This window comes from Anopheles bellator, chromosome X (assembly GCF_943735745.2).
Source record: "Anopheles bellator chromosome X, idAnoBellAS_SP24_06.2, whole genome shotgun sequence".
NCBI lineage: Eukaryota > Metazoa > Arthropoda > Insecta > Diptera > Culicidae > Anopheles > Anopheles bellator.
In genome coordinates, this window is record NC_071287.1 from 8,230,019 (window position 1) to 8,256,920 (window position 26,902).

Here is a 26,902-nt window from a genome sequence, read left to right on the forward strand (position 1 = left end):
CAGAGAGAGAGAGAGAGTGCATCATCGGCAACATCCCAACTTCTCTTAGGTCCTTTTGGCCCACGCCGAATAAATAGGTGTTTGGTGCACATTCAACTCACTTCCCGTACTGAGACGAAGTTGCTCACGCCTGACGTCTTGATCTTGATCGCCATCAACCGGACTACTCACAGCTCAACTCGAGCCACTGCCTTTTGGGCACTTTTCACTTCTGAGGCAAGCTCTAGCCGACTGAAGAATTAGAAATTCCAAATGTTTTAGTTGCAGGTTCCCCAACACTGACTGACGAGGTTCCTGTCAAGGGTCAAATGTTGCCGGACTGCGAACCTCCCCAGATCTTCTGATCCACCAAGGAAACAGCCCTGGTGGATTGCATTTTCCAAAGCCCAACGTACAATAATCACTCACTCGCCTTAATCCTCGTCTGAGTTAGCGGAGGTTTCTCGCCCGTGAGATCTGAAGATGTTAAAAAAAAGCTACTGTCCAACAGAGAGCCTCCTGTGAGAGCGAGCGAGGGGTTACAGGTGCAAGTGGCGAATCCAGCGCCTCCTCTGCCCTAGCTCCTGCCCACCGGCCCAACCACCAACCACCAGTTGATGACAGTTGATGGAGCCAGTGGACCGGTCGGTCCGCGCAGCAGCCGCAGCACGCGCGCAACTTGTTCACGTCTTCACGAATTTAGGTCAGCGTGCCTTTCTTTCCTGGAAATTGCCGTTACTTTCTCCCTTCTTCTCTCCCGCTCTCTCTCACTCGCTGTGTGGCGTACACGCGAGTCGATTGCTCACGAATCCACATGAATGCTTGATGAGAAAGCCTTGGGATGAGGCCTTCCCGGGACGGTGATCTTCCAAGTTCCAAACCCCAAGTTCGGACTTGGACTTCCGTGGGCGAAGAAAGTCCTCCGGATTCTGGTCCCAGTGTTGACCAGAATCGCGGACAGAGGGAACAGAATACTTCTCCAGCGGATTTGTGGCCAATTTGGGGTTTTAAGCTTCCGCCATCCCTTAACCGATCTCTTCCATTCTCTTCCATTCCCTTCACAGCAGACGCAGACCCGACGGCAGCCAGTTTGGTGGCCACGGCCGGTGGACGCATCGACAGCGGCAAGGGTTGCCAGTTCCCGGGGGCCCCCGCCCACGGCAGCGCCGACGTTACCGACGACCAGCTGCACGACGGCACGGTCGCCACGTACTACTGCGAGCGGGGCTTCGAACTGCTCGGGCCGTCGCGCCGCGTCTGCCACGATGGCCAGTGGATCCCGGAGGGCATCCCGTTCTGCGGTAAGTACCTCCCGGAGGCGGAAGAATTGCCCAAAGTTCGTCTCCATCGAATTCTTCACTTCACGCTTCCCCGGACACGAAAGTCCCACTCATCGAACCTCACACTCATCGTGTGACTGTGAGGTCCTTCCTGTTGTGAGTGAGTCATCCGAGTGAGTTGAGTCATCCAACGGATATTCGGGTCGTTCGGGCTATCCGGTTGCAAGCGCTCCTGCGTGTGTTAAGCCGTCGTCCTTGAGCGTTACCTCTGGGCTGCCAAGAGAATGCTTCGCACACACACACACACAGGCAGGTGCGCTGGGCCAGGCCATGTAAACACGCGCACCCACCCCCCCGCCCAAAGTGAAAGAGAGAAGCCACTTTCTCTTTTCCGTTTGCGCGTCGGTTGAACTTTGGTGACTCCCAGTCGGACGGACGACCTGTGGAATGCGCCGACTGCCGGCGCGGCGCGGTGTATAATCTCTCACACTGTGACACAGCCGGGGCACAAGGTGGGTGAAAACACGAGCGCGCCCGATATAGATAGGGAAAGCGAGGAGAGCTAGAGTGCGAGCGAGCGAAGAGCGCGCAAAGCCAAGAAGAAGCGAACTGTGGGAAGACGAAACGAGTTAAGCGCACCGTCTCTCCGTCCCCTTTGCGTCTCACTATTTTCCTCGTCTCTCTCTCGCTCCCTCCCTCTCTCTCTCTCTCTCCCTGTTCGCAGTAGTAGGCAAAAGAGAAACGATGGAAACGACGGACGGGCTGACCCCCATGTGGCGGTGGCGTGTGGGGGTCCTGGCGCGCGGCACGCGACTCGCGGTGATTGTGGCTCGCGGATGTGATTGTTTCGTCTCCCCCACCTCTCCCCATCCCCACTCCCCAGCACAGCTTTCTTTCGCTTTCACATCGCAACCACGTCGCGTCGCCGGGGGTTCGTCGCTTGTTCGCGGTTCCGCAAATCGAAAGACTTCAACGCGCCAAGAATAGGCACACGGAGACAGCCGTCAGAGTCCAAAGAGAAACCGGATAGACGGTGATTCTGGTGATCCTGTGTAGCGGGGATGACGTTAGAGAACTGACTGAAATCTTGACCTACAAAACGGTTTTCCTTCGTGAGTGATTGCTCCTTGCCGGTAACACCTTTCGTACGCTTCAACAGCGGACCAGCAAAGGACGGATGACTCCCGTCGCATCCCGTCGTGGGGGGAAACAATGCATCACTGCAGAGCACTGGTGCCGAGCTGTGTATTTGTTTCGTAATGTTTATCAGTCCGAGAGCAACTTTTGCCAGAACGCAAGACAAAAATTGTCTGTATCATGTAGATTAATTGCTGTAACTTCAATAGCAGAGGGCGCTGCTGGGCGTCTAATTTTGTTTTTGTTACGTTGCAATCAATTACAATCCGTCAATCCATTCTTTATCGTGTCGCAGTATTTTTTACAGTGGAAACAATGAAGCTTCGAGTAATGATTGAATTAATCTATTTTTGTAAGGTTTAAAAGCAAAGCTTGAATTTATGAACGAATGTTGAACGTCTTATCACTTGGGTTGAGACCTGGGTCTATCACCATGATCCTGAATCAAAACAAGAGGATAAAGAGTGGTGTGAACCTAATTCTTCAGGTCCGAAACGTGTTGGTGTCCAAAAGTCGGCCTAGCGACTTCCATCTGTTTCCAGACTACAGAAAAAGTGCATGCGTGGAAAGCGTTTGTCATCAAACGATGGGGCATTTCGCACCTTAACGCTAACTGCTTAAAAGAACACGATTTTCACACGATTTAGTCAACGTTCGTTGGCGCTAACCACCGAAAAACTCGATGGTGAAGCTCTAGACGAAAATTAGTACGTCACGCGACCCACAGAAAATTAGTACGTCGCTCAGCCTCATCGGAAAGCCTTATCAACTTGCAATGTCGCTGCCGTCATCTGGATAGGCCAGGATCTCTCTCCAGAGAGCCCCGGATGGCCGGACAAGTCGCTGGACCAAGGAATTAGAGAGTTTGCCGGAGTGTAGGTCATCCGGTTCAGGCAACCCCCACGTAGCTGCGCACTGCTCTGCCCAACGAGAGCGCCCAAGGATCTCGATCTCGGCAGCGGCGAAAGAGAAAGAGCGTGCTTGTGTGTGCGTGTGCTGAGGCCTCAATGTGTGACTACCGAGACGCGGCCCGGCCCGGCGGTTCCGTTTCGCTCTGCTCTGATTCGATGCAACCTGTTGTACTGCCGGCCCCCTCTGGTGGGGCCCGGTGGCGGACCTAACAGGCCTTAACGGTAACACACCACCGGGCGCCGGGAGCCGGGCCGAGAAATTTCGGAACCCGAGGCAACGACGTAAGGCTCGGTGAAAGTGGCTGCGCTCTGCCGTACTAATTAATCCGAGCGAACGGGGAGTAGCAAAGAAGCGAAGCGGGCAAGAAACTGGTGACTCTCCAGCGAATGCACTGTGTCTCTCCTTCTCTTCCTGGGTGGTACGGTGTGTGAGGATTCTTATTACTATTGGGCACTAGTGTGTTTGGGGGCTCCAGTTAACGAAGCGCGAAACCGAGCGTAATGCGAATGCGAAAAGTTCGTCGTCGTTTTGCACTACAGCCCCTGGAGAAGGTGTGGAAAACGGAAGAAAACTGAGCAGGAAAAAAAAGAGGCTAAAAAAGACGGAACAAACGGTAACAACAACGGCAGCACAGGAATGTGTAAACAAAATCAATTGGTCAACAAAAATAAAGAAAAACGGGACCGAAGGCAGGGCGAAAGAAAGGAACAAATGGCAGGTGAAAAGCACAAAGGGAAAAAGCAACACCCGAAAAGGGGCGCTGGTGGGAGGGATGGAGAATGTGTAAAACAGTAGTGTTTTTCCTCCGGTTTTTTTTTTGTTTCTCCACCAAACTCCTCGGTTCGGGAACATTACCGTTGGGCGTTCGAGTTTAATTGTGTTCCGCATGTCCGTCTCCGTTGTTCCGTGTTTTCTTGATCGTGTTTGTTGCTTTCTGTTGCCTTCTTCATTGGGCTGCTTCCATTTGTAGCTGCATTTGCAGTGTTGTGGAGACTGTTTTTTCGACTGTTGGTTTGCGTTGGCACGGTAGCGATGCTGAAAGCGGTTGATGGTTTTCATATTGTACTTTTCGTATTTTACTACTTTTCTGTCTGCTACTATCACGGGTACTCTGCCAATATTATTATTTTATTGATACATTCGCGATCGCGAACTTTATTGTTTGATGAAGCATGTTTCTTATCTTGAAGCATGTTACAATCAAGATAACACGCTCTTCGGGAAGCTGTTGATTGGTCTAGGGCCACTGTAGAAAGCACCATTTATTTGTCCCACCTGTCTTATGTTGATACAGATCGATGTCGGTGCCGGTTGATGGAGACCAATTCTTTTCAGGGTCAGCGGGCTGGCTCCGTTGTAGGCCGGAAGACTGCCGGGCGATTGTCGTGCCGGATCAGAAGAAGATAGCAGTCTTATATCTTGCAAGTGTGCAATTTTAATATTTTTCTATATTTGTTTTTTTTCTGTTTATGGCATAAAGGCAAATAAATGCGTTAACAAATTGCTCCAAATTGCTCCCTCAACGTGCGCTCTCGCAAATTGGCGAAATCCAAAATTGCGTGATTTATGACATGCCCTGCCCAACGGGGTCTGGCGAGACGCACACTTGCTCTCACAGTAGGAACTTTTGCGAGCAGTGAGTTAACCACTGCAAGAATTGAAACTGACAGATTTGAATAGTAAACTAAAACTGTTTGGTAAACATCACATAACCATCGTATAGCAGCAGGACACTGGATGTCATAAACGGTCCACCCCCGGGGTAAAAAATCCTCCAGGCCCGCTGACGTCTAGTGTGGCTAGTGGTCATCCCCAATTTTCCGTATCCGATTGAACGAGGAAGCTTTAGTAGTTCGACCTGTGAAACAACACCCCAAACAGCAGCATCTCATAGGCATAATGACGCACACGACTTCGCCATTACCACACATCGCGCAGTTTAAAGATCAGCATTCGGAGTCTGGCTGGCTGGCTGGCTGTAACGTAGGCTGGTAATCAAATAACACACGATGGAGCCACATTCCGCTAGGCCGCTAGGGAATGGGAAAACGGGAACACGCAGCCGCTTCGCACCTGCACACGCCGCAGCCCCGAGATGATTGGTGTTTCGAAATTGTTTCATATGCCGACAGACAGCCTCTGGCTCCGAAAGCAGATGATCGCGCTCCTCAATTGGGGCCGATCGCTCCGGCTCAATCTGTTAATGTAATCATTTGCGTGGAAGGGGGTGCGGCGAGGGAAGATTATGATCCCTCCCCCCACCCGGGGGGGGGGGGGGGGGGGGGGACGTTAACGACTGGTCGAACGAAGCAGTGGAAAGCAGGAATTCCGTCCGCTGTGGCTGGGCGAGAATTGGAGTTGGAGGGGAACCATTCGGCCATTCCCCAATTGTTATGCTTTTATTTTGGTTATATTTTTTCCCCACAAACTGGCTGGCTGGCTAGCTGTGTGTGTTTGTGTGGCCTCGCCAGGCAGGAGAGCTTTTTTTTAAATTAAAGCTTGATCCCGAAACCACCGTTACCACAGCCGACGCTACTGGTTGCGCCTCTGCTTCTTCTCCTAATTTCTCGCACAGCAGTTGCTACGTCCCCACAGCCCTCCCTACCCCATTCCCGACCATCTTCCCTGCATCAGGTTCCGTATGGTGTCGTATGCCGGTTTGCTCGCCTCGCTCTCGCGCCACCGACCTAACGGGGCGTGCCATTTTCTCGCGTGTCGTTTAACGATTCCCGATTCAGGCGAATCTCCTCCGTGGAAAGGAAGGCAGCGGGACTGTTTCTCATCCAGCCAGCCAGCCTCATAACCACCTGTTTCGCTTCATATAACACACAAACACGAGATAAGAACAGAGCAGCAGCCGTGCTGTGAAGTTCGGATTCCAACTTCTTCTTATGTCTAATGATGGCACAGCGAACCGTCTCGGAATTCCTCGGTCCGCGGCTCTAGTACTAGTGTGTTCAATAAATTCTGCGCCTCGATACCAGAGGGCGCTGATACGAGACTATTTTTTTTTTTGTTAGATTGGTACACTCTTCTAATGAACGTATGTGAAGTTTAATTGCAATAGGTCGCTTAATTTTTTGTTCTACAAGCTATTTAGTATCGACATGTCACAGTATTTTTTACTATGGAAAAAAATCAAGCATTGTGCAGTGATTGAATTTTTTTAATTTTTGGAAGGTTTAAAAGCAAAGAAAATTTATGAATCAATATTGAAAGTATAAAAGGAGTCTTCGCCTTCAATTAGGGGGTTAAAAGAGGGGATTCTGAGCTTAAACATGGTCGTAGTAGCCTTCAAAAGATGGATGGAAAAATGGATATGGATCTCAAAAACGTCGAAAAACAGACACAACACCTGAAATCGTAAAAAAAACGATATCGTATTGGAAAATCGTCGAATCACTTAAAGAGATTTAGTATAAGACCTAGCCATCTCATTGAGTAGTATAATGAATATTTTGTCTGAAGTATTCGGTTTCAGAAAGCTGTTTGCAAAATGGGTGCCGCATTCGCAAAAAAAGGGAACAAAAACGCATTCGAATGCAACTTTCTCGGCAACATTTAAAGCTTTTCGATAGGATAAAGTGGATTTTGTGCATCGAATCATCACTATGGATGAGACTTGGGTATATCACCATAATCTTGAATCTAAACAAGTGACTAAAGAGTGGTGTGAACCTTTTTCTTCGGTTCCGAAACGAGTTCCGTCGTCCAGAAATTACCCAAAAAGATGTTAGCATCAGATTTGTACTGATAAAACAGTTAATTTTGATTATTGTTGTAAACTTTAAGACCTACTGAAAGCGAAAATTCGTGAAAAAAACCGGTTTGAAGAAGAAAAACATCCTCTGTCATCAGGGCAATGCATCCTGTCAGAAGAGCGTTTCGAAAATGGCAAAAATCCATGCATTAAAGTTCGAATTGTTGCAGCATCCACCCTATTCATCAGATTTGGCCCTGAGCAACTTCTATCTGTTTTCAGACCAAACAAAAAAATCGTTCACGGAAAGTGTTTTTCATCAAATGATCGCGTCATGACAGCTGTAAAAAATACTGTGACGTGTCGATACTAAATGGTTTGTAAATAAATAGTAAGTGACTCATTGAAATGAAACTTCATATACGTTCATTTAAAGAGTGTACTAATCTTACAAAAAAGACTCGTAGCAGCGCCTTCTGGTATCGGGGCGCAGAACTTATTGAACATCCTAGTAAGTTGCGCTCAGAGGACCGTTGTTCGGGAGCCAAGGCAGCGCTTTGGCAAATGACGGAACAGTCGTCGGTGGAAAAAGTGAAAAGATTGGCCGACGACACAATTCGTGTGAGGTACCGGGAACACTGAGACCTCGGCGTAGCAGCAGCGGCAGAAGAACATCTATTAGAACAGCAGCGCAATTTGTAGCCAAGGTTTATGTGTGCTGTTTGCACACTTTATTCATTCAGTAAAGCTACTAAAGGTTTTCTGAACAGTTTGGCTTTAGGACAGTTTACAAAGGCTCTACATTTTTCCGCTACGAATTATTGACTGATTTAATCCGGTTGTTGAAACGCGTTTTGTTTTGTTTTGAAATTCGTTTGGAAAGTAAACCGCGAAAACAGCGCAACCAGCGCCATCTATGTGCCAGACGCGGAACTTGTTTTGGCCAATTGTCAGTCCGCTTGTAAACAATTGGGAAGCCAATGTTATGCTCTGTGTCCGGTTCTTCAGAGCACACTTTGAGACTCTGGTCTGTTTTAGGACGAGGCGGTGAAAGCGACCGAGATCACCTTTTCTCCATCAGCCCGTACTAAGTCTATCTGTCTATCTCTGCAGTGCTGAACGTGGCGGCCGGCAAGGCGCCGATGCAGATCTCGACCGAGGCGTCCGGTATCCCGCAGAAGGCGATCGACGGGTCGACGTCGGCGTTCTTCTCGCCGGACAGCTGCTCGCTGACGAAGCCGGAGCGGGTCCCGTGGTGGTACGTGAACCTGCTCGAGCCGTACATGGTGCAGTTGGTGCGGCTCGACTTCGGGAAGTCGTGCTGTGGCAACGGCAAGCCGGCAACGATCGTGGTGCGCGTCGGCAACAACCGGCCGGACCTGGGCACGAACCCGATCTGCAACCGGTTCACCGGCACGCTCGAGGAGGGCCAGCCCCTGTTCCTGCCGTGCAACCCGCCGATGCCGGGCGCGTTCGTATCGGTCCACCTGGAGACGGCCGGTCCGGCCCAGCTGTCGATCTGCGAGGCGTTCGTCTACACCGACCAAGCCCTTCCGATCGAGCGGTGCCCCGCGTTCCGGGACCAGCCGCCCGGTGCGTCGGCTTCGTACAATGGCAAGTGCTACATCTTCTACAACCGCCAACCGGTGGCGCTGCGGGATGCGCTTGCGTTCTGCCGGGCGCGCGGTGGTACACTGATCAACGAGAGTAACCCGGCGCTGCAGGGCTTCATTAGCTGGGAGCTGTGGCGGCGGCACCGTAGCGACACGTCGTCCCAGTACTGGATGGGTGCGGTGCGCGATGCGCAGGACCGCAACACCTGGAAGTGGATCGGTGGCGACGAGGTGTCGGTCTCCTTCTGGAATCTGCCCGGCGGCGACGAGGACTGTGCCCGCTACGACGGCTCGAAGGGGTGGCTCTGGAGCGACACCAACTGCAACACGCAGCTCAACTTCATCTGCCAACACCGTAAGTCTCCGGCACTCTCCGGCGCTCACCCACATACCGCCCCCCGCTGTGGCCCCTCTTACCCGTTCCGTTTTTTTGTGCGCTTTCAGAGCCGAAGGCGTGCGGGCGACCGGAGCAACCACCCAACTCGACGATGGTGGCACCGAAGGGCTTCGACGTTGGGGCGACGGTCGAGTACAGCTGCGACGAGGGCCATCTGCTGGTGGGGCCCCCGCAGCGCACCTGCCTGGAGACGGGCTTCTACAACGAGTTCCCGCCGGTCTGCAAATGTACGTATCCCTCACCCCTCACCCCTCCCCACACACCCCTCACTCTAACAGACGGTTTACACCTGTCCGCAGACATTGAGTGCGGGCTGCCGGCTTCGATCCCGCACGGTTCGTACGATCTGCTGAACGGCACGGTCGGTTACCTCAGCACGGTTCAGTACCGGTGCGGCGAGGGGTACGAGATGGTTGGCCGGGCGGTGCTGACGTGCGACATCGACGAGCGCTGGAACGGGCCACCGCCGCGCTGCGAGCTCATCGAGTGCGATCCGCTGCCGACGCTGTTCGCGAACGGTGCCATCGTCGCCCCCAACCAGACAGTGTACGGGGCGGTGGCGGAGGTGCGTTGTGCCCGTGGCTACGTCCCGGACGGTGGTGGCGCGGCACAGATCCACTGCACCGCCACCGGCCAGTGGAACGCCTCGCTGCCCAGCTGCGTGCCCCAGCAGCAGCAGCAGCAGCCGTCGGTGCCCGTGGCGCCGCCCAGCGAGCCCAGCGGCGACGGCGCACGGCCGCCAGCGCCGGCTCGACGACCCCTGCAACCGGGTGGCCAGCGTCGGCCACCGGGCCCAGTGCGCTACACGACCCCGCAGCAGACCAGCAGCACCACCACCATTGCACCGCCGCCGCCGAGCACCGTGCCGACGAGTCCTGCGACCGCAACCACGGCGTCAGCCGCAGCCAGCAGCACCCCCAGCAGGGCCAGCAGCAGCAGCACCACCACCACCACCGAGTCGCCCATGTTTAGCATCGAAATCGATGACGGTACGAGGGACGAGCTCCCCTTGCGCCCACACAGCCCACACTACCCCACGGGTGGGCTAGTGTTGGGTGCCGGGAACCGCTACGACTTCCCGCACCACCACCAACACGACGACATCCACGACGACGGGGACAACGACGACGACGACGCAGACGACTCCGCCGACGACTCCGCCGACGACTCCGCCGACCTTCGACACCGACCACCGACCTTTGACGATGACTTTGACAGCCTCGAGGGCTTCTTCGTCGCCACTAACGAAGACTACTCTCTTCCACCTCCAGAAGTGCGCCCGGGGTCGGTGCGCGAGGACGCCGGGCACCAGCCGCCGCCGCCGCCACCCTACCGGCCGGTCGTGGTCGTGTTGCCGAACGGGGGCGGCGCCGGCGCCGGCTCCAGCCCGCCCAAGCCGTCCTACTACGAGCCGCACCCGGTCGGGGCCGGTACCACCGGACGGCCGGGGCCCGCGGTCCAGACCCACCGGCCGTCGCTCACGCGCCGCCCGCCGTCGGTGACACCCTCGGCGCCGCCACCGTCGACGACGACGGCGGCCACCGCGGTGACGACGGCCCGGGGCCGCCAGCCACCGAACCAGCACGACATCCTGGCGCAGCACCCGCAGGACAACGAGATCGCCGGCAGCGTCAACATCCGGCAGGATCAGTCGCCCAAGGTCAACGTGCCGTTCGCCGTCGACAACCGGGACAGCAGCAGCGGCGGCGGCGGCGGCACCACCGCCGACGGTGGCCACGGCAACGGTGGCCTCGTGACGGGGCTCGGAGGTGGCGCCGGGGGCGCCAGCGGTGCACCCGGCGGCGGGCCGTCCGGTGAGCGGAAGGAGTCCAAGAGCGCCAAGCTGAACCTCGGGGCCATCGTGGCGCTCGGGGCGTTCGGCGGTTTCGTCTTCCTGGCCGCCGTCATCACCACGATCGTGATCGTCGTCCGAAGGTGATTGTCAACTCGCTCGCTCGTTCGTTCGCTCGCTCGCTCGCTAACCCCTCCGCCCAGTAGCTGCACAGAGGGGTAGGGGTGGGGTGGGGGGGCTGATGCAGCCAGCCACACCAGCAACCTGGGGCACTCATTCTCAGCCTCAGGATCCTTGCTCTTGTTTCTCGCTCGCTTCCGGGGCCGGAGACGCCCTCCCGTTGAGGCCTGCCTAGCCTGCTACCTATCTACCAGCTACCCCGCCACGCCAGTCACCCATTCACTCACTTTCCGATCCGTCACTGTCTCCAATCTTAGACACCACACACACACACACACACACCCTCAGCCACAATAATAGCTTAGTGGAAGGACCTCTACCAATGCCAATAGCAATAGAGGTACTCGACAGTACCGCTTTTCTTTTCGCGTCTTTTTGCCTCGACTCTGCTTCGCTTCGTGGTCAAGGGGGGAGGGGGGCACTAACGGCATGCGGGATGCGGAATCCTAGAAGTAACCCGGGGGGCGCTATTAAACATCACCACCTCCACCACCATCACCACCATCACCACCACCATTACCACCCACACTCTATATCGTTATCGTGCGCACATCGGCCATCGGCTTCGAGGCTCACATTGAACGTCAGCGAAACTGTCAGCCGTGAGTGTCAACTGTCAACTGTCAGCGGCTGACAGATGACAGGTGCAACCAGTCAAGGCACCTAACCGGCAAATTCATCAATGGTTTTTCTTCTCTTTTCTTTCCTTCAACCCGTCCCACCCCCGTCCCCAACTTCCCCGCTTTCTCTCTCTCTCTTTCTTTCTCTCTCTCTGTCTCTCTCTCTCTCTCTCTCTCTCTCTCTCTCCCTCCCTGTGTTTCTCTCTGGCTACGCTCTGTTTCAATCCCCGTTGAACTCCGTGGAACCACTAACACACGTGGCGCGAACAGAATGAACACCATCTACACGACGGCGAGGGCACACAAGAAGAACACCTTCTCTTACTCTTAGAGGCCTTTCGTCGCCCCTGCCGCCGTTCCAGACCCACCCCTGGCGGCGTTGGGGTGTTCTCCGTTTGCTTGGTGTTTCTTCTTTTGCTACTACTACTACTACTACTACTAGTACTACCAATCGCTACTACAGTGCTGATGCAGGTGCCCACACCCTTTTCCCTACGTGGGATCTCCATGACAGCGCTGACCTAGAACCTACCACAACCGAAGAGCAGACCCGGGAGCCTAGTAAGCCAGTAAACCCAAGAAGGCCCAAGAAGTTCACATTTGCTGACAGACAGAGGGGGACATAGAGCGAGAGAGTGATAGAGGGAGAGCAGCAGATATTGTAGAGGACAGCCTAACTTCACCCAGCTTGGGGGGATGTTTCGGCTTAGAGTGTGGAAGAACTGGGCGCTAAGGGGCATTTATGTGGAGTCTAGCTGATCTGAGCCGGCCAATATGGCAGACGTCAGTTCAAACCCTGTGACAGTAGTACATCAGTTTCAGTTGCAACAACTTAACTTTCGTGCTTGTACGAGGGTAGGTGTGTGTGCGTGCGTGTGTGTGTGTGTGTGTGTGTGTCGTGTTAGTCTCGATAAACTTCAGCAGAGGCAACCTAACCATTTGGTGAGAGTGCCGCAGAGAGCGTGTTGGTGTAGTGATCCCCCGGAAGTGGGGCCCCCGGAAGGTGGTATGGTGGTTCTGGTTGTGAGTTGTTCACTCCCTTTTACCTCGACCCCCCCTTTCCCCCCACCCATTCCCGATTCCGTTCTTTCCCCCGACACCTTCCCCCACTGTCTAACAGCGGAGCGTAGCTCTCGATGGAGAGCTATCAACTGTCAGCCGCAGCCCGTCAACACGTCAGCAGCGCCGGCGATAACAGGAAAGCGCACCACCACGCGGGAACACCACGCAAAAGGGCAGCCTCCCGGTCGCAGTAGTAGTAGCAGTAGTACGATCTCGACCCGGACCCGGGAGGGATGGGGGAGGTGGGACGAGGAGGGGGAGGGTAGAAGCCATAACCAGGAGGCCAGTAGCTCAGCGCGGCGCATCACATCGCACATCGTGCAATGAAAATGGACGCCACCAACCTGGGGCAGCATTTAATGTAGCGTCACCCGCGTAACATCTACCTCACATCTACCCACGCTACTAAACACACAACACAACTGAACGCTGGCAGTGTGCAGCGGAGCTAGCCTGCCCGGAGCCGGCGCCACCAAGATGCATCATGGACGCATAGAGCCCCCTCCCGCCCGCCCCCTCCCAGTCAGTAGCTCACGTGCACGGAACACGCAGAGCAGGCACCGCCACGCCGAACCATCGCCACAACCGATGCGCGTGTATGCGTGCCACTCAACCAAACCAAATTAGTACTAATAAACGCTACTACTACTACTATACTACTACTACTACCACCACTACTACTACTACCACTACTACCCACCATCCAACAACAACAACAAAAACAAAATCAACGAAACCAATACCAGAACAGCCAAGACAACAGCCAAATGCAATCAAAAAACCGTAGCCCAAAGTCAAACGTAAGCGCTCATTTTATTGTTTGCCATTGTTGTTGGTGTTCAAACTCCGTCTCTTCTCTTTCTCTCTATCTGTCTCTCTCTCTCTCTCTCTTTCTCCCTCTCGCTCTTTCTCCCTCTCTGTTTGTTACGCTTTTTTATGTCGAAACTATTATTTATTTGTTTCTATTTTCTGTTTTGTGTCTACGTAAATTATCTGGTTTCATGTTCCCATTTTTCACTTTTACCTTTCTACTCTATGTTGTCTTCGTTCTTGTTTTTGTTTTTTTTATGTTATGCGCGCTCATCAACCGCTCACCGTTCAGCTCTGTCCTGTAAATTCTTCTTTTTTCTTCTTTTTCTTCTTCTTCTTCCATCCTGTTCCTCCAACACCACTGGCTATCACTTCATGATCAGTCACTTCACTACCACCACCGATACTTATCACACCTTAACCAACCAACCAACCAACCAAGCAACCAACACCATGGCCACCACCACCACCACCACCACTGGCTTCCCCAACCACAATTCAAATATTTTGGCGACATTGTGGACGTTGAGTTATGTTCTCTCTGACCCTCTCGCTCTCTCGCTCTCTCTATCTCTCACTCTCTCATTCGCTCCTTTGAAACCAATTTGAGGGGTCGGGAGCAGACCGGTTTCATCGCCATAGAGGTTCCACAGGGGTTCAGAGGACCACCGGACTGATTGGATTGGACGGGTGACCGCGCTGACGCACCCCGAAGGCCGGGTTTGTCTGCCGCACTCTTCTCCCCGTTTGACGGTGCTGTTGGACTATTGTATAGGCCCTCTCGCTCTCTCGCTCTCTCTCTCTCCCACTCTCCCACTCTTGCTCTCTTTCTCTCTCTTTTTTCATCTCTTTTCTTCTCGCACACTCGCGCATCCCCCAGGTCTTACTGCAAATCTCAAGATTGTGGTGTGTAGCAGGATGGAGGCAAGAAGGGTCGCTTAATCGCTTTACTGGGGAGGGTGGTCCATCCAGTGGTTGGATTCCGAAGATCGAGGGCGCAGCATATCGGGATTGTCGGCTGTCGCTGCTGTATGGGACGTAGCGCCGTCCTGGTTGGAACCATATGTCGTCCAAGTTTCCAAACAGTTTGAGTTGAAGGCTCACCGCTCTCGGAAATAAGCTTTTAATGTTTCCCAAAATTTGTGCCAACGCACAGTATCCCATTTCGTAAACGGCAAAGATGTTACTAAATGTTGACGTTATGAAACGCAAGTAATCGGTTTGATGTTTTAAAGTCAAGCAATCGGTAGTTTAAAATCCAAACACTTGATGGATCACCCTTTTCTATTCTATCAGGCTGCCCTATCCCTATCTGCCCTTTTCCCGCCTCTAGCATTCTTCCCTAGGCGGTCCCCTGTAGCGGTGTATCAGGATCTCGAAACGGTTAGCGGTTGACGGAGAATAGACAGCGAAGACCAGTAGTAGTTCCGCTGCTTACTTGTTGTCGTAAACCTCAGTCAACCCCGCAAAGCCAAAGCCTGCGGAAGCACCGCCGTGTAAAAGTGTGCGGAAGTAACGGAAGTTGCCCTAACCCGGCCCTCTCTCTCTCTCTCTCTTTCTCTCTCTCTCTCTCGTTTGTCTCCCGACGAACAGGAACCGGACCACCAACCAGCACTACCGTCACCGCGCGTCACCCGACTGCAACACCGTGGCGTCGTTCTCCAGCTCCAGCTCGGAGTCGCGGAACGGGCTTAACCGGTACTACCGGCAGGCGTGGGAGAACCTGCACGAGTCGGCCTCCAAGAGCCACCACAGCAGCGGCCATTCGGGGCTGAAGCGCAAGGAGACGATGGACCCGCCGGTCAATCGGTCGCGGTCGCGCGAAAACCTCGAGGCCAGCCGGACTCGCGACCTGGAAAGGTAAGGCCATCGCTCGGTGTCTCCGTTGCGGTTCCCTTTGGCTGTCGGCTCACGCACCCGTCCCTCCCTGTCTCTTGTAGGTCGCGGGAAAACCTGTCGGCGCGCAGCCGGGACTACGGGCGCGACAGCATGGCGCTACGCGACGGCTCGGAGATGGTCGTGTCGGATGTGTGCGTGAAGGGCGAGAAGAAGCGACACCACCATCACCACCACAAGAGCAACCACCAGCGTGGCGACTTCCGGGAGCCAAACATCATGGGCAGTGGCAACGGGCGGCGCGAGCACCGTCACTATTGACACCGTAAAGTGATCATTACCGTACGGCTCGGCGACACCGCCGTCGCCGTCGCCGCCGCCGGCGCCAGTCGACCCGGGAGGGGACGGGAGATGAAATGGCCGGGACCCGGGAACCACACTATCCTACCGCGTCCTATTCGATAACCACCGCCAGCCAGCCAGCCAGCCACCCGTTTTATCCCGGTTCCACCCACCCCACCGGCGGGGGATCTCGTTTCGCCGGGGTTCTGTAGTTTGTTTGTTTTGTAGCTGTACTGACCCTCCCTCACTATCTTCCATTCCCTTCTCTCGTGAACTTCTCTGCGTCCCCCGTTTTCTGTTTGATTGCTTACGACCGCAACAGTACAACCTTGATCTTGATCGCGTCTAGCCAGCCCGGACCACGGGTTGTTGTGGTGGCCGGTCGCCGCGAAGAGCTTGCGCACTGATCGTTTGGCTGGTCTAGAGCTGACTAGAGACGGTTGACAAACGGTTCTGTTGCTGGAAGTTCCCATGAGTGTGCCCACAGAGCGCTAATCGATCGATCCTGCTGGATCCGCTGTATCACAGATTCTATTCGCGGGTACCATAACCGGGTACTAGCCAGAAGAGCCGGACTAGACAGTTGATTGGACCAAGGGGGCCTGGGGTCATGTCGGACACGTCGATACTGCTCTGCAACGTCGAGAGTCGACAGCTAAAACCAAGAAGCAACTTCCGTATGTGCTCCGGCTTTGTAAATCGAATCGAGTTTCTCTTGAAAAGAGCACACCACTATCATTCGGAGGTCCAAACCAAACGCTGTATAGATTAGTTTTAGCGGCATTTACACCAGCTTCTACTCCCATGTTCCTTGAGTTCCAAGCGTTTTTTGTTTTTTTTTTTTAACTTTCGGCGATTTGGATTGCCCGGAAGCCCCACACAGCACACAGTGGAATGTGGTGGCGTCTCCCGATCACTAGCGGTTCGAATACTGGAATCACTCCTAGTGAGATCGTCAGGGGCGCGTCGGCTACGTCAGACGGAATAGTGAGTGACGGAACTGTATCACTCTCAAGCCAGACAGAAAACAAGAAGACAGAAACAAAAACCAACACACACCACACCTACACACAGGCTTACCTCACACGGACACGGACACGCGAACACAGAGTAGGATATGTGGCAACCCAACCCAATCGAAGCAAAGTTCGCGATGCGCGCAGCAGCAGCAGCGTGGCGGAGCGTGGTGTAGGCGAATGCAATTAAGTGGCAATATGATGTTCTAGTTTACCTAATTTTAACGTTGTAGTGTTGTTGTTGTTGATGTTGTTGTGGTTGTTGCTGTTAGGGGTTAGCGCAAGCACACAACCACAGCCTGTGGAAGTGGGACCCCGGAACCTTGTGCGACTCCGAGGGATGGTGTTAAAGGGTGCCCCCCCTCTGGGTCGGGTAGTGGACTGCCGTTGTGGGGTGAGCAAACACTGAGCAGGCCGCGGGTGATTGTTTCGTTTATTGTTTTTTTGCGCGCGCTGTTTAGTTTTGCTGCCCCCCCGCTCGTCGCAAGGCGCCCGTACCGTTTTTTGCGAGCCCAAAGTTCGTTCCAACGGAGGAGCACCATGCGTGGCGCAGTGTGTAGCGGTAGTAGAAAAACGTGGTAGGATCAGCAGCACGCAACACATATTCTTATTACGATTAATACTACTATTATTATTACTATTATTATTGTTATTATTATTATTGCTACGACTACTAACAATTATTGTCCCAGCACCATCACTAAAGCGGAATTGGAGCATATTTATTTATAAGCCTTAGACGATAGGATTTATGAGAATGAGAGAGAGAGAGAGAGAGAGAGAGAGAGAGAAAGAGAGAGAGAGAGAGAGAGACAAAAAGTAGATCACGAAAAATTTAACCAGTGGGCGTTAGGGACTGTTAATGGAGCAGGGATTTATAAATTACTACTACATGTGAAAGTGGGCAAAGATAGTGGAATTTATGCGTCCAGTCAGTGAGCCGTGAGCCTTGGTCGCGCAGGAAGGGTCGTTGGCAGGCGTTAAACGAGTCCAGCTCCGGTTGGCTCCGCATTCCGTTGTATAAAAGTGTGTGTGTTAATCAGCAACGCAAAGCAAACCTCAAACAGTGCGTAGCATCTATTTATATCGTTATATATAGAGCAAGTATGCAAACACGGTTTATGGATAGAGTGCTAAGGACGAAGATAAGTGACAAGCAATAGGGAAGGCAATAATAAAGCAAACGATCACTTTCGCCGTCGCTCGTTGTGCAACCGGCGGCGAAGGACTCTTTACCAACGAAACCCCGTGAAACGGACAACCCAACAGCAACGGTGTGCGTCTCGTTTTCGTTTGCTTACTTCACGACGTCACCAAAGACACGGAAAGAAAGGTTAAACGAGGAATATCACACTATAAATAACTAATTACCTTATTCGAGTATGTCTTTGAGCTTGACTAATGCTAGCATACGATTAATTCGCATTCCTCAGCGACCTATTCAACTTAGCCTCCAGATCTTCGAATCGAACGAATTGAAATTGAACAAGTTTGTTTTTCGGATTATTCGCCTTGCGCCGGCTTCGATACGTCCATTCTTTCGTTCCCGATCGTTTCGGCAACGCAAAAGGTGATTAGTTTTCAAATGTTTTATTTCAAAATAATGTATACAAGGCCCATGCTCCGTTCAGCAAAGGCTGTTGCTAAAACCAAAGGCCGATTCCAATTGTAAATTCCAATTACGCCACGCGTGGCAACACGTTCGACTTGACCACTGTCTGATCACTGCGCGGGTCTGCGATCGGCACACGCGGAACAGGAAATTCAACGTCCGTGTAACGCTTAGATTACTTCTTAGCTGTTCACTCCGTGGCGCCATCCGATGCTCTGTGTGAATGAGCCGAAACGAAACAAAAAGGTAACAGAAACAGTCCCCGCTTAACGTCGCAAGTAACAACAATACTACTTTTTTGAGTACGTTGTTCCAGTGACTTTAACAACCTAACATTTGGCACAAACTGTTGTTGGAGCGTTGAAGTCGCGCGCTACACAAACGATGGCAGAGAACAAAAACATTGATAAAGTACTCATTATAATAATGTTATCAATGCACAATAATAATAATATCGTTGCGATTAATGTTGAGATTATTTACATCGTTGTTTGAAAATGTTAATGTTTTCTTGGTTTTGTTCTAATACGTTTTTGATTGTTGTATATATGATCCTTCTAGAAACATTGTTACCTTATTCGATAATAGAGCCTCGTCGGCTAGAAATGTTTCTGATTGTTTGGGGACTGTATGGATTATGCAAATTTAACTGAAATTATCGTAACCATGTACGCTATTGCTAGCACTGTAGTCTCACCGACTACAAGAGGTGAGACGGGGGTTGCAGTGCTAAATGGTAAATGTGAACTGGCAAATACGCATGCTGCCGCTCAAGAGAATTGGGTAAATCAAGTTTACGATGGCCGGCAGGTTATTTTGGTAAGTACGACAAACGTTTTTTTATCCGGCAATTACAATCGCCCAATCGGGCTTGGCCTGCAGATACAGAGACAATGTTAATAGTTGCTCTCTTGCTTACAGTAACGTTGTGTTTTTACGGGCGGGACTGGCGCGGGCCCGGTGCGATCTTGGTAAAATTAGCGTTTGTGGTTTGATTAATAGGTAAAAACGCTGCAAGCAAACCATTCGCAAATCGAAAGTCGATCACTGAAGCTGGGCATTAACGTTTGTCAAACAAATATTATATATGACATGAAGACGCGATATATGGGTTTCGCAGCGAAGAACATAAGAGATTATGTTCCGTCACCACTACGGTTTCGTTTTTGGTGATTAGTAATAAATAGAGGGATGGTGTTATTTGAGGTGTACGTACTTTTTCGTAGATTTTAAAATGGGACCTGCTTAGTAAACCTAATGATTCTAATGCGCTGTAAGTAGGATCAATTGTATAGATATAGATTACGAGGATAAGATTTCCTGGAATACACAACCAATTACCAAGAAGCGACAGTAACTGATTCGTAGTATGGTATCACCGCGGCGCAACCATCATGAAACAACGGGAGACTTATTTTACTTGAAACACACATATTTAAAAAAAAAACAGTAATATTAAGAATAATAAAAGAATATAACACGTTAACAAAACTATGGTTCTGAACCTTAAATAGCCTCCTTAGGATTACGATAAGTAGATCGGAATTAAAGAATCATAAATTATTACAGGCGTGCTTCACCGGGTTGTTCCCTTGCTTGACTGAGCCGAGCGATGGAGCTTTTCAATAAAAACGTAACACGAGGTATACTGTTGAAAGATAATAAGGCCGGTAGAGCACTTGCCATAAGAGGTGAGGAATAAATAAGAAAAAGTATTTTTAATAAACTATCAAACGAACGAAGACCTTTGCACTAGGACTGTGCCTTGCCGTAGGCTCCGGCTGGAGGACGATAGACAGCTGGCAGGGACAGCACTTGCGGTAGATTGAACGCGTACTTCCGTATCCCAATGTTTTTCATCGCATTGTCGGATCTGGTACCCTCACTGGAAACAGAAACAATCACGAGGGGTATCAGAAATCATAGTACATGCCATTTTCGGCAGCTTGCACCAACCTGCGCATCGTGTCGAGCACGTTCTGCACATTACTCGTTGACAGATGGAACTCTTGCTGCAGCACGCGACATTGTTCGAGCGTTACGGCCATTGACGTGCGGTCCTTGGCGCTCTTGCACGAGGTAAAACGCAACCCCTGCACCGCGCGTGTGATGTCCTCCGCTAACTGCAGAACGCGATAATTTTTCGTGCCATGCGAGCGCAGTTCCGCCTCGAGTTCGGTCAGAAACTTTACGACCGTCGCCTCCGGCACGAGTAGTTCCTTCTGCTGCGCCGTGTACAACAACTTCGTCGGCGTATCCTGGCTGGCAGAGCAGACGGGGTTGACGAAGTTGAACGGTACGCGCCGGTAGCGTCCGTGGTAGCGCTTGAGCCGGTCGTAATTGTCCCAATTTGAGCGGTGCTGCTCCCGCGTGTAGCCGAGCGTTTCCGCTACGGTGGCCTTCTCGTTGATGCCCACATTGAAAAACACTGGCGTGACGCGGAACGTTACCGCTTCCTTTGTCGGAAGGTGACAAAAGACCGACTCCGGTACTGGGAGCAGCACACGCAGCGTCTGGCGGGAGCCGGTCACGCGTGGAACTGGGACCGCTTTCGTGTCGCGGTGCAAATTGCTCCTGACGAGCGTGAAGCTCACCGTTGCCAGGTCCTCAACCGCGACGCTCATATCGCCCCACATGTCGGTTTCGTTGCCGTACAGCGAAAGTAGCCCCTCGAAGCACGCCAGCGGTCCGAGCTGGACCAGAAGGCTGATAAAGTTTTCCGTCACATTCTGACCCCACAGTTTGGCCATCAGACCAGACACCAGAGCTGTAAGCGCTTGCGAAAAGCATACGTCGCGTCGGTACATGATCGACAAGGTGGCGCTCGTTTTGCGCATATCCTGCTGCAGCCGCTGTACGGAGTGCATCAGCCGAGCCGTCTTCAGCAACCCATCCATCGCTTGGCGCAGCTTCTTCATTGATGGGCGTAACTCTAACGCCCAATCGGTGGTGGCGGACAGGTCCAGCCCATCGGTGAACTTGTTGCCTTTCTTTACTTTGCGCGTTACCTCACCGACCGCTTGCGTGAGCGCCAAATTAAGTTCCTTACTGGAAAGTGCAATTTTGCTCGTTGCAGCAGCACTGTTCCCGGCGGCGATCATAGCGATTGCTTGTGCACTGGCTGTACTACTTTCCGGCTGGGTCGGAACCAGGTTGAGCTCACCGGATACAGCAGGGAGCGACAATGGTTGATTGGTGACCACATCCGGCGGCAGCGTATCGAAACTGTTGCGACCGCCTCCGACCGCCGAACCCAGCGCACCTTTTGGTTGGCGTAAACGAACCGCAGGGCTGCCACATCGACCACACAGGAACTTCACCTTGGACACCAAGCACATAACGCTCGCTTCGATGTTGAGTTGCGTTAGATCTAGAGGTTCCGGTTCCTCCGTCGGCCGATAGTAGTTAGCCGAAGGGCTTGAACTCATCACTCTGGTGTCGAGGAAGGCACCATTATGGCCAAGCACGATGGCAGTGTTTTCGACTAGATAGCCGTGCTCATCGTATAAGCTAGAAAGTAGCTCACTTCTTCCGCCGACCGTCGACAGCGTAGCAGTGGAAGGACCCGGGCTCGATTCTGTCACGTCGCCATTCACGTCGAAGTGGGTCTCATTGAACTTGAGATCTGCCCCCGTCTCAGTACTCATTTCCCCCGGGTTCGACATCCGCTTTGCTACTTTTGATGTAGCCGGTTGATCCGTCGGTAAGTAGCAGGCAGCGGGAAGCGAGTACGCGTTGGTGGAAGCTAGCAAAGCCGCATCGTCGTCTGCTTGGTTGGTGGAGGCAAGTTGATTGAATGTGCACTGGACGGTCGCGATGCTCGTGCTTATGTCATGCGATGAGGGCGATTTGCTTTTTGCCAGCGGCCCAAGCGTTCCGCATTTGCTCGTGCGCACCTGTGGCCAAAGGTCTGGCGCCGGGCCAAGAGGAGTGGCAAAATCTTCCAGCTCAGGAGACTTCAGATCAAGCGCACCTAGCTGTTGGGTAATTTTCTTAAACGGTGACATTGCCCCAGACCATTCACCTAATGCTGCTGCTTCCCCGCCACCAGCTGTTCCCGTTGTTGTATCATCGATGATACGGTGCCGTTCAATAAATGCGAAAGCCTCCTCCACCAGGCTCGGTTCCCAGATGTTTAACAGGGTACGCGTTTTTGCCATCATCTCAGCGCACAGCGGTAACATGCCTTTCGGGTTTTTCGATCGCGCCAGTAGCAACAGCTGCGACATGATGGCCACAATCTCCGAGCGCAGCTGCTTGATCGCTTGCACTGCATCGTTGGCTGCGTTGACCTTGTGCGTGCTACCCGCTTCTCCGCCTGGCTGCTGCTGTGCCTGCTGCTTCGTCGGCGAGTCCTTGATCTGCTGCAGCAGCTTAATCAGCCCGCCGGTCTTCGCCTTTCCGGAGTGGCGCGTAAAGGCACCTACAGTAATCACATCCAGGATGCCAGCGCGCTTCAGCGTATCGTTATGTGCCCACATCCGCTGCAGGTGGAGGTTGACGGGCGCAAATTCGATCGTTTCGTCCGCCTTTCGGCAGCTCGGTTTGAAGGTTTTGCCACGCTGCTGCTGCTGCTGGTGCAGATATTGCTTCGCCTGCGAGTAGTCCTTGAGGAGCTTTAGATGTTTGTCGAGTAATTCCATTTGCCGCTGGCGCCACTCATAGCCCAGCTCGCCCATGCCGGATATTTCCTGCAGCAGTTCCTTTTCGCGAGCAATCCAAATCGAGAGCAACTGTTGCGGCAACAGGTAGCACAATTGACTCTCGAGCATCACCTCCAACACGCTAATGTCCCCGCCCAGTCCAGAGTGCAGGCGATAGGTATGCATCTGTAACGACAAAGTGTTAGTCTTCGTTTTACTGCTCCGATGTTCTTGCAGGGAAAACACCTACGCTCGGGTTAGTGAATACGAGGGCAATCTTCGATGGCGGTGGGATGAACAGTTTAATGCCTAGCTTCGGTGGTAGTGACTGCGACCGGCGATGGCCGTGTACCTCCATGCCACCCGTGTCGATACCTGGTCCCACACCTGACTTGACCGGTGACCGTGGATTATTTCGCCGCTCGGTGTCGGGCACGCAAGTCGCAATCGTGATGAAGCCCGCACTCTCTCCGCACACCTGCGTACGCAGCGGGATGCGCAGGCGGGACGTGTCCGCAATCACACCCAGCGCTATCTCGGCCCAACCGATGGGAACCGCCGTCTGTGTGACCTTCTCGCGCACATCGTATGCTGTAAAGCGAATTTGCGACTCGGCATGCAACCCGTCGCAAGCTCGGAATGCAATTGTGCAGATAAACTGTGGGTTGGAGGAACGTTCGATCACCTCTGTGCGGCCATACTTGATCCACCCCGACGCCCGATTGCTTGACGTAACCTGCACCACGACGGAGGGATTCGGGGGCTTTCCGTTCCCATCACACAGCAGATTATCACATGAGATCACTGACTCGCAAATTGGCACCTCGTTTAAATCTATCCCGATAATCGTTCGGCAGAGAAATATGAAAATGAAGTTGGAAATGTAGTAAAAAATTACGGCAAAAGCAAGAAGCATCAATCACCTGTTTCTTTTCCAGTTTGCAAGCGTAGCATATCGATGTCGACGTCGTGAATCATGCCGCGTTTACGGTCAATCTGCTCACGCAAGTACTTGAGCTGTGCTCGCTTGATATCATACCCGGCTAAACCAATCGCCTGCATCCACTCGAAGCGCTCCTGCTCAGTATTTGCCGCAAACCGCTGCCGTAGACCATCATTGAACTCTGCATAAGAAAGTAAAGCCATAAGGATCATGTAAGCATTGCGGACCGCTAGAAAAGGAACTTTAGTTCCTTCCCATTTCATCCGTTTACCGTACCTAAGTAAAAAACAAAACCATCTGCATCCTGCTGGTCGTCGCCATGCTTGAGGCACTTATACTTTTCTAGCACAATGCAACCTTGCGGTTCGGAAAATTGATCGCTTGACTTAAGATAGAACAACAAATTGCCGCGTAACCGACACCACTTTTCGCTGCTGACTGTAGAGGTTGGTTGGTGTAGTTTACAACCATGAATGCAAGAAATCGAAACCAAATAGCATACATTAGTGGCGTAGAATTAAATAACATTGGTAACGAAAAATGTTAGTTTGAGATGAACTAAAATCTGATACGAAAATGTCGAACGGGACGCCAGGTCAAAGAGGTCATCTTACTACACAATAAACAAACGTTATGGTTAGCCTGGTTAGCAACAATGCGATGTAAGGGTTAGAATGCTCAAAACCATTTCATAAAACGTTATCAAATCACAGCTTCACTTCGTAAAGACTGTGCTCGGTCTGCAGACGCGCGGCTAGCGTTTCAAAGCTGATACTACTACTCTTAGAACACCTTATCAAGGAGACACTATCTTCGTTGGCACAACATACATGAACCGTTAAGTTCTACGTACATGTGTTCATTAAGTTCTATTTTAGCGTGTGTGTTTTTTTTTTCATTGTTTCGCAAAACAACAGGTCAACGCATACTTGAGTATCTCTTGAGTAACTCTTTCCTGCACACAGGAGCTTGCGATCAAATTCCGCAATTTATGCCAGTGATCGCGAAGCTTCTGACAATGGAAGAGATCCACTCTCCGTCGATTGTTAGTCCAACGAGCTTTGGCCGATACACACAGTGCTGTACAGCGTTGTTATGGTGTTAATGGCGATGAGTGATGGTTAATTGTGGCTAGAGTGATAAACATAAACATTTTTAATAAAATAACGAACCTTTAATCGCACCACCGATGCAACTGAGCGACTTTTGCCGCTTCAGCAGACTACGACCGACCTGTTCGGTGAGACTCTTCGTTTCGACTGCATCAGTTAACGACCCTCCCCGCCCGGAACGAGGACCGTTTGAGAATGTAAATAAATGAGTGCGAAACCAAAAACGAACGCGCGAGGTGTGATAGGGTGATAATAGTAAGAGTGAATGTAGCGCGCATAACATCAGCAGCAAGTACAAGTCGATCCGGTTGAAATCCGATCAAAGGCAGATAGGCAAACAGTGAGTGTTCAGCGTCGCGATCAGAGAGGAACAGGAACGAGAAGTGAAAATGTGGGCGAACACACATGGTTTAGTGGTATATGTTGCACCATCCGCATAGTCATTGTTCATCGGTAACCATTAAAAGGCATTGTACATGTTAGAAGGACACCAGAGCGTTGATCGATAATGGAAGAAATGAAAAGAAGTAAAATAAAAAAAATATCGTGAAGAACAGAGAAACCGAAAAGTAATCATCCGCAGAGAAGTGACAAAGGAAGAACAGTAAGAAAAAAACGCGAATTACACACCCTTACCTACAAGAGGCAAGCGCAGGAAACGGAAAAAGATAATAGATTTAAGGGCGGTCTACACGCTGCGATCTGGCAATGCAATATCGCTTGAAGTGACATCTCCGGAGACGTCATAAATGTCACTGCCGCGGGTGGAAATCTGAAGACTCGACATGCAATTTGTGAACAAATTTCAAAACAGGGTCAGTTTGTCGGTTGACTTGTTGATGTTTTGTTTTGGCCTCTTATTTATATTTTGGACGCTTCGTCAACGTTCGCGAAAGTGTGTAACTGAATTTATAAAAATTTACGAAAGTCTGCCATGTCTTTGGCAACTAAAAAATAAAAAATATAGTGATCGGAATAAAAAGGCGGAGGCATACGATGCCATTTAAAAGCAATTTCCTCGACACTGTAACCTCTACGCACGTTCTTTTTTCGCTTTTTAACCGTAAAGCACAATGGTAAGGCAAACCAACACAGTGTTGCTTCCATGGCTGATTCCAACATGTCCAACCGACAAACTGACCCTGTTTTGAAATTTGGTCACAAATTGCATGTCGAGTCTTCAGATTTCCACCCGCGGCCGTGACATTTATGACATCTCCGGAGATGTCACTTCAAGCGATATTGCATTGCCAGATCGCAGCGTGTAGACCGCCCTTTACAGCAAACGGAATGGGAACAAATCTGCTCCTGGTAAAATGTGTGAAGGCGCAACAAACATACATATAATTTAGACTCAAATCAACAGAAATCACGTATTTCATGAACGACAATGAAAGGATAGCAAACATGTTCAAGCAAATAAACATAGCAAAAGTACCGCAATTTGAATTAATAAAACGACGTAAACAGGACGGAGCGTTTTCACACCGAAAGTTATCAAATCGTGGTAGCAATAGTCGACGGGGGGCTATTAGGTAATGGTACCGAAAACTTGGATGCCGTGTTCGAGTCATCCGGATACTGCACGATGAACTTACCCTCGGTCTTGCGGAAGAAACCCTCCTGTTTTTCTGTCACAAACAATGGCCCTTCCTTTTCAAACTTGTTGCTCGGTTGAGAAGCAAGCGTCACTAACTCCTGCTTGTTGAAACGCATCGTGCCAAGTGTTTCCGTGTGCAGGGCGCAGATGTGTCCTGCCCAGTCGTTGGAAGACACTGCAACGCCCTGTACTTTCCTCCCTTTCACAATTTCGGATTGTGTTGTTTCCGCCGCGCCAACACCTTCATACTAAGGGAAAGTAGGACAGTGCGGCATTTGTCACCACTACGGTGTGTGGCTGCTCTGCGATGGAAACC

At 51.7% G+C, this 26,902-nt stretch overlaps 2 protein-coding genes across 2 annotated transcripts in view; one reads left to right on the plus strand and one right to left on the minus strand.

Annotated features, from left to right (window-relative positions):
• Nucleotides 1-15,639, plus strand: part of LOC131213458 (uncharacterized) — a 32,844-nt gene extending 17,205 nt beyond the window's left edge. The window contains exons 2-8 of the mRNA XM_058207499.1: nucleotides 1,044-1,280; nucleotides 8,122-8,976; nucleotides 9,066-9,245; nucleotides 9,318-10,007; nucleotides 10,290-10,953; nucleotides 15,076-15,342; nucleotides 15,423-15,639. Of these exons, the coding sequence (XP_058063482.1) occupies nucleotides 1,044-1,280; nucleotides 8,122-8,976; nucleotides 9,066-9,245; nucleotides 9,318-10,007; nucleotides 10,290-10,953; nucleotides 15,076-15,342; nucleotides 15,423-15,639 (3,110 nt within the window). The remainder of the gene's footprint in view (nucleotides 1-1,043; nucleotides 1,281-8,121; nucleotides 8,977-9,065; nucleotides 9,246-9,317; nucleotides 10,008-10,289; nucleotides 10,954-15,075; nucleotides 15,343-15,422) is intronic.
• Nucleotides 15,640-18,305: 2,666 nt separating this feature from the next.
• On the minus strand, nucleotides 18,306-26,702 carry LOC131214096 (inositol polyphosphate-4-phosphatase type I A). The gene is made up of 7 exons (XM_058208460.1): nucleotides 26,585-26,702; nucleotides 25,047-25,133; nucleotides 24,151-24,312; nucleotides 23,855-24,055; nucleotides 23,182-23,765; nucleotides 20,245-23,117; nucleotides 18,306-20,173 (listed from the first exon to the last, which is right to left on the minus strand). Exons 1-7 carry the CDS (start codon nucleotides 26,700-26,702, stop codon nucleotides 20,041-20,043), a joined length of 4,158 nt encoding a protein of 1,385 aa, XP_058064443.1. The 3' UTR covers nucleotides 18,306-20,040.
• Nucleotides 26,703-26,902: the final 200 nt, after the last annotated feature.

Excerpts from the sequence above, each read along its gene's own strand:
- LOC131214096 (XM_058208460.1), bottom strand. The coding sequence starts at position 26,702 with ATGCGTTTCAACAAGCAGGAGTTAGTGACGCTTGCTTCTCAACCGAGC. Across the intron at positions 24,313-25,046 it reads CATCGGTGGTGCGATTAAAG|TCAGCAGCGAAAAGTGGTGT; the intron begins GTTCGTTATTTT and ends CAACCTCTACAG. Across the intron at positions 20,174-20,244 it reads GTGCTCGACACGATGCGCAG|TGAGGGTACCAGATCCGACA; the intron begins GTTGGTGCAAGC and ends TTCTGTTTCCAG.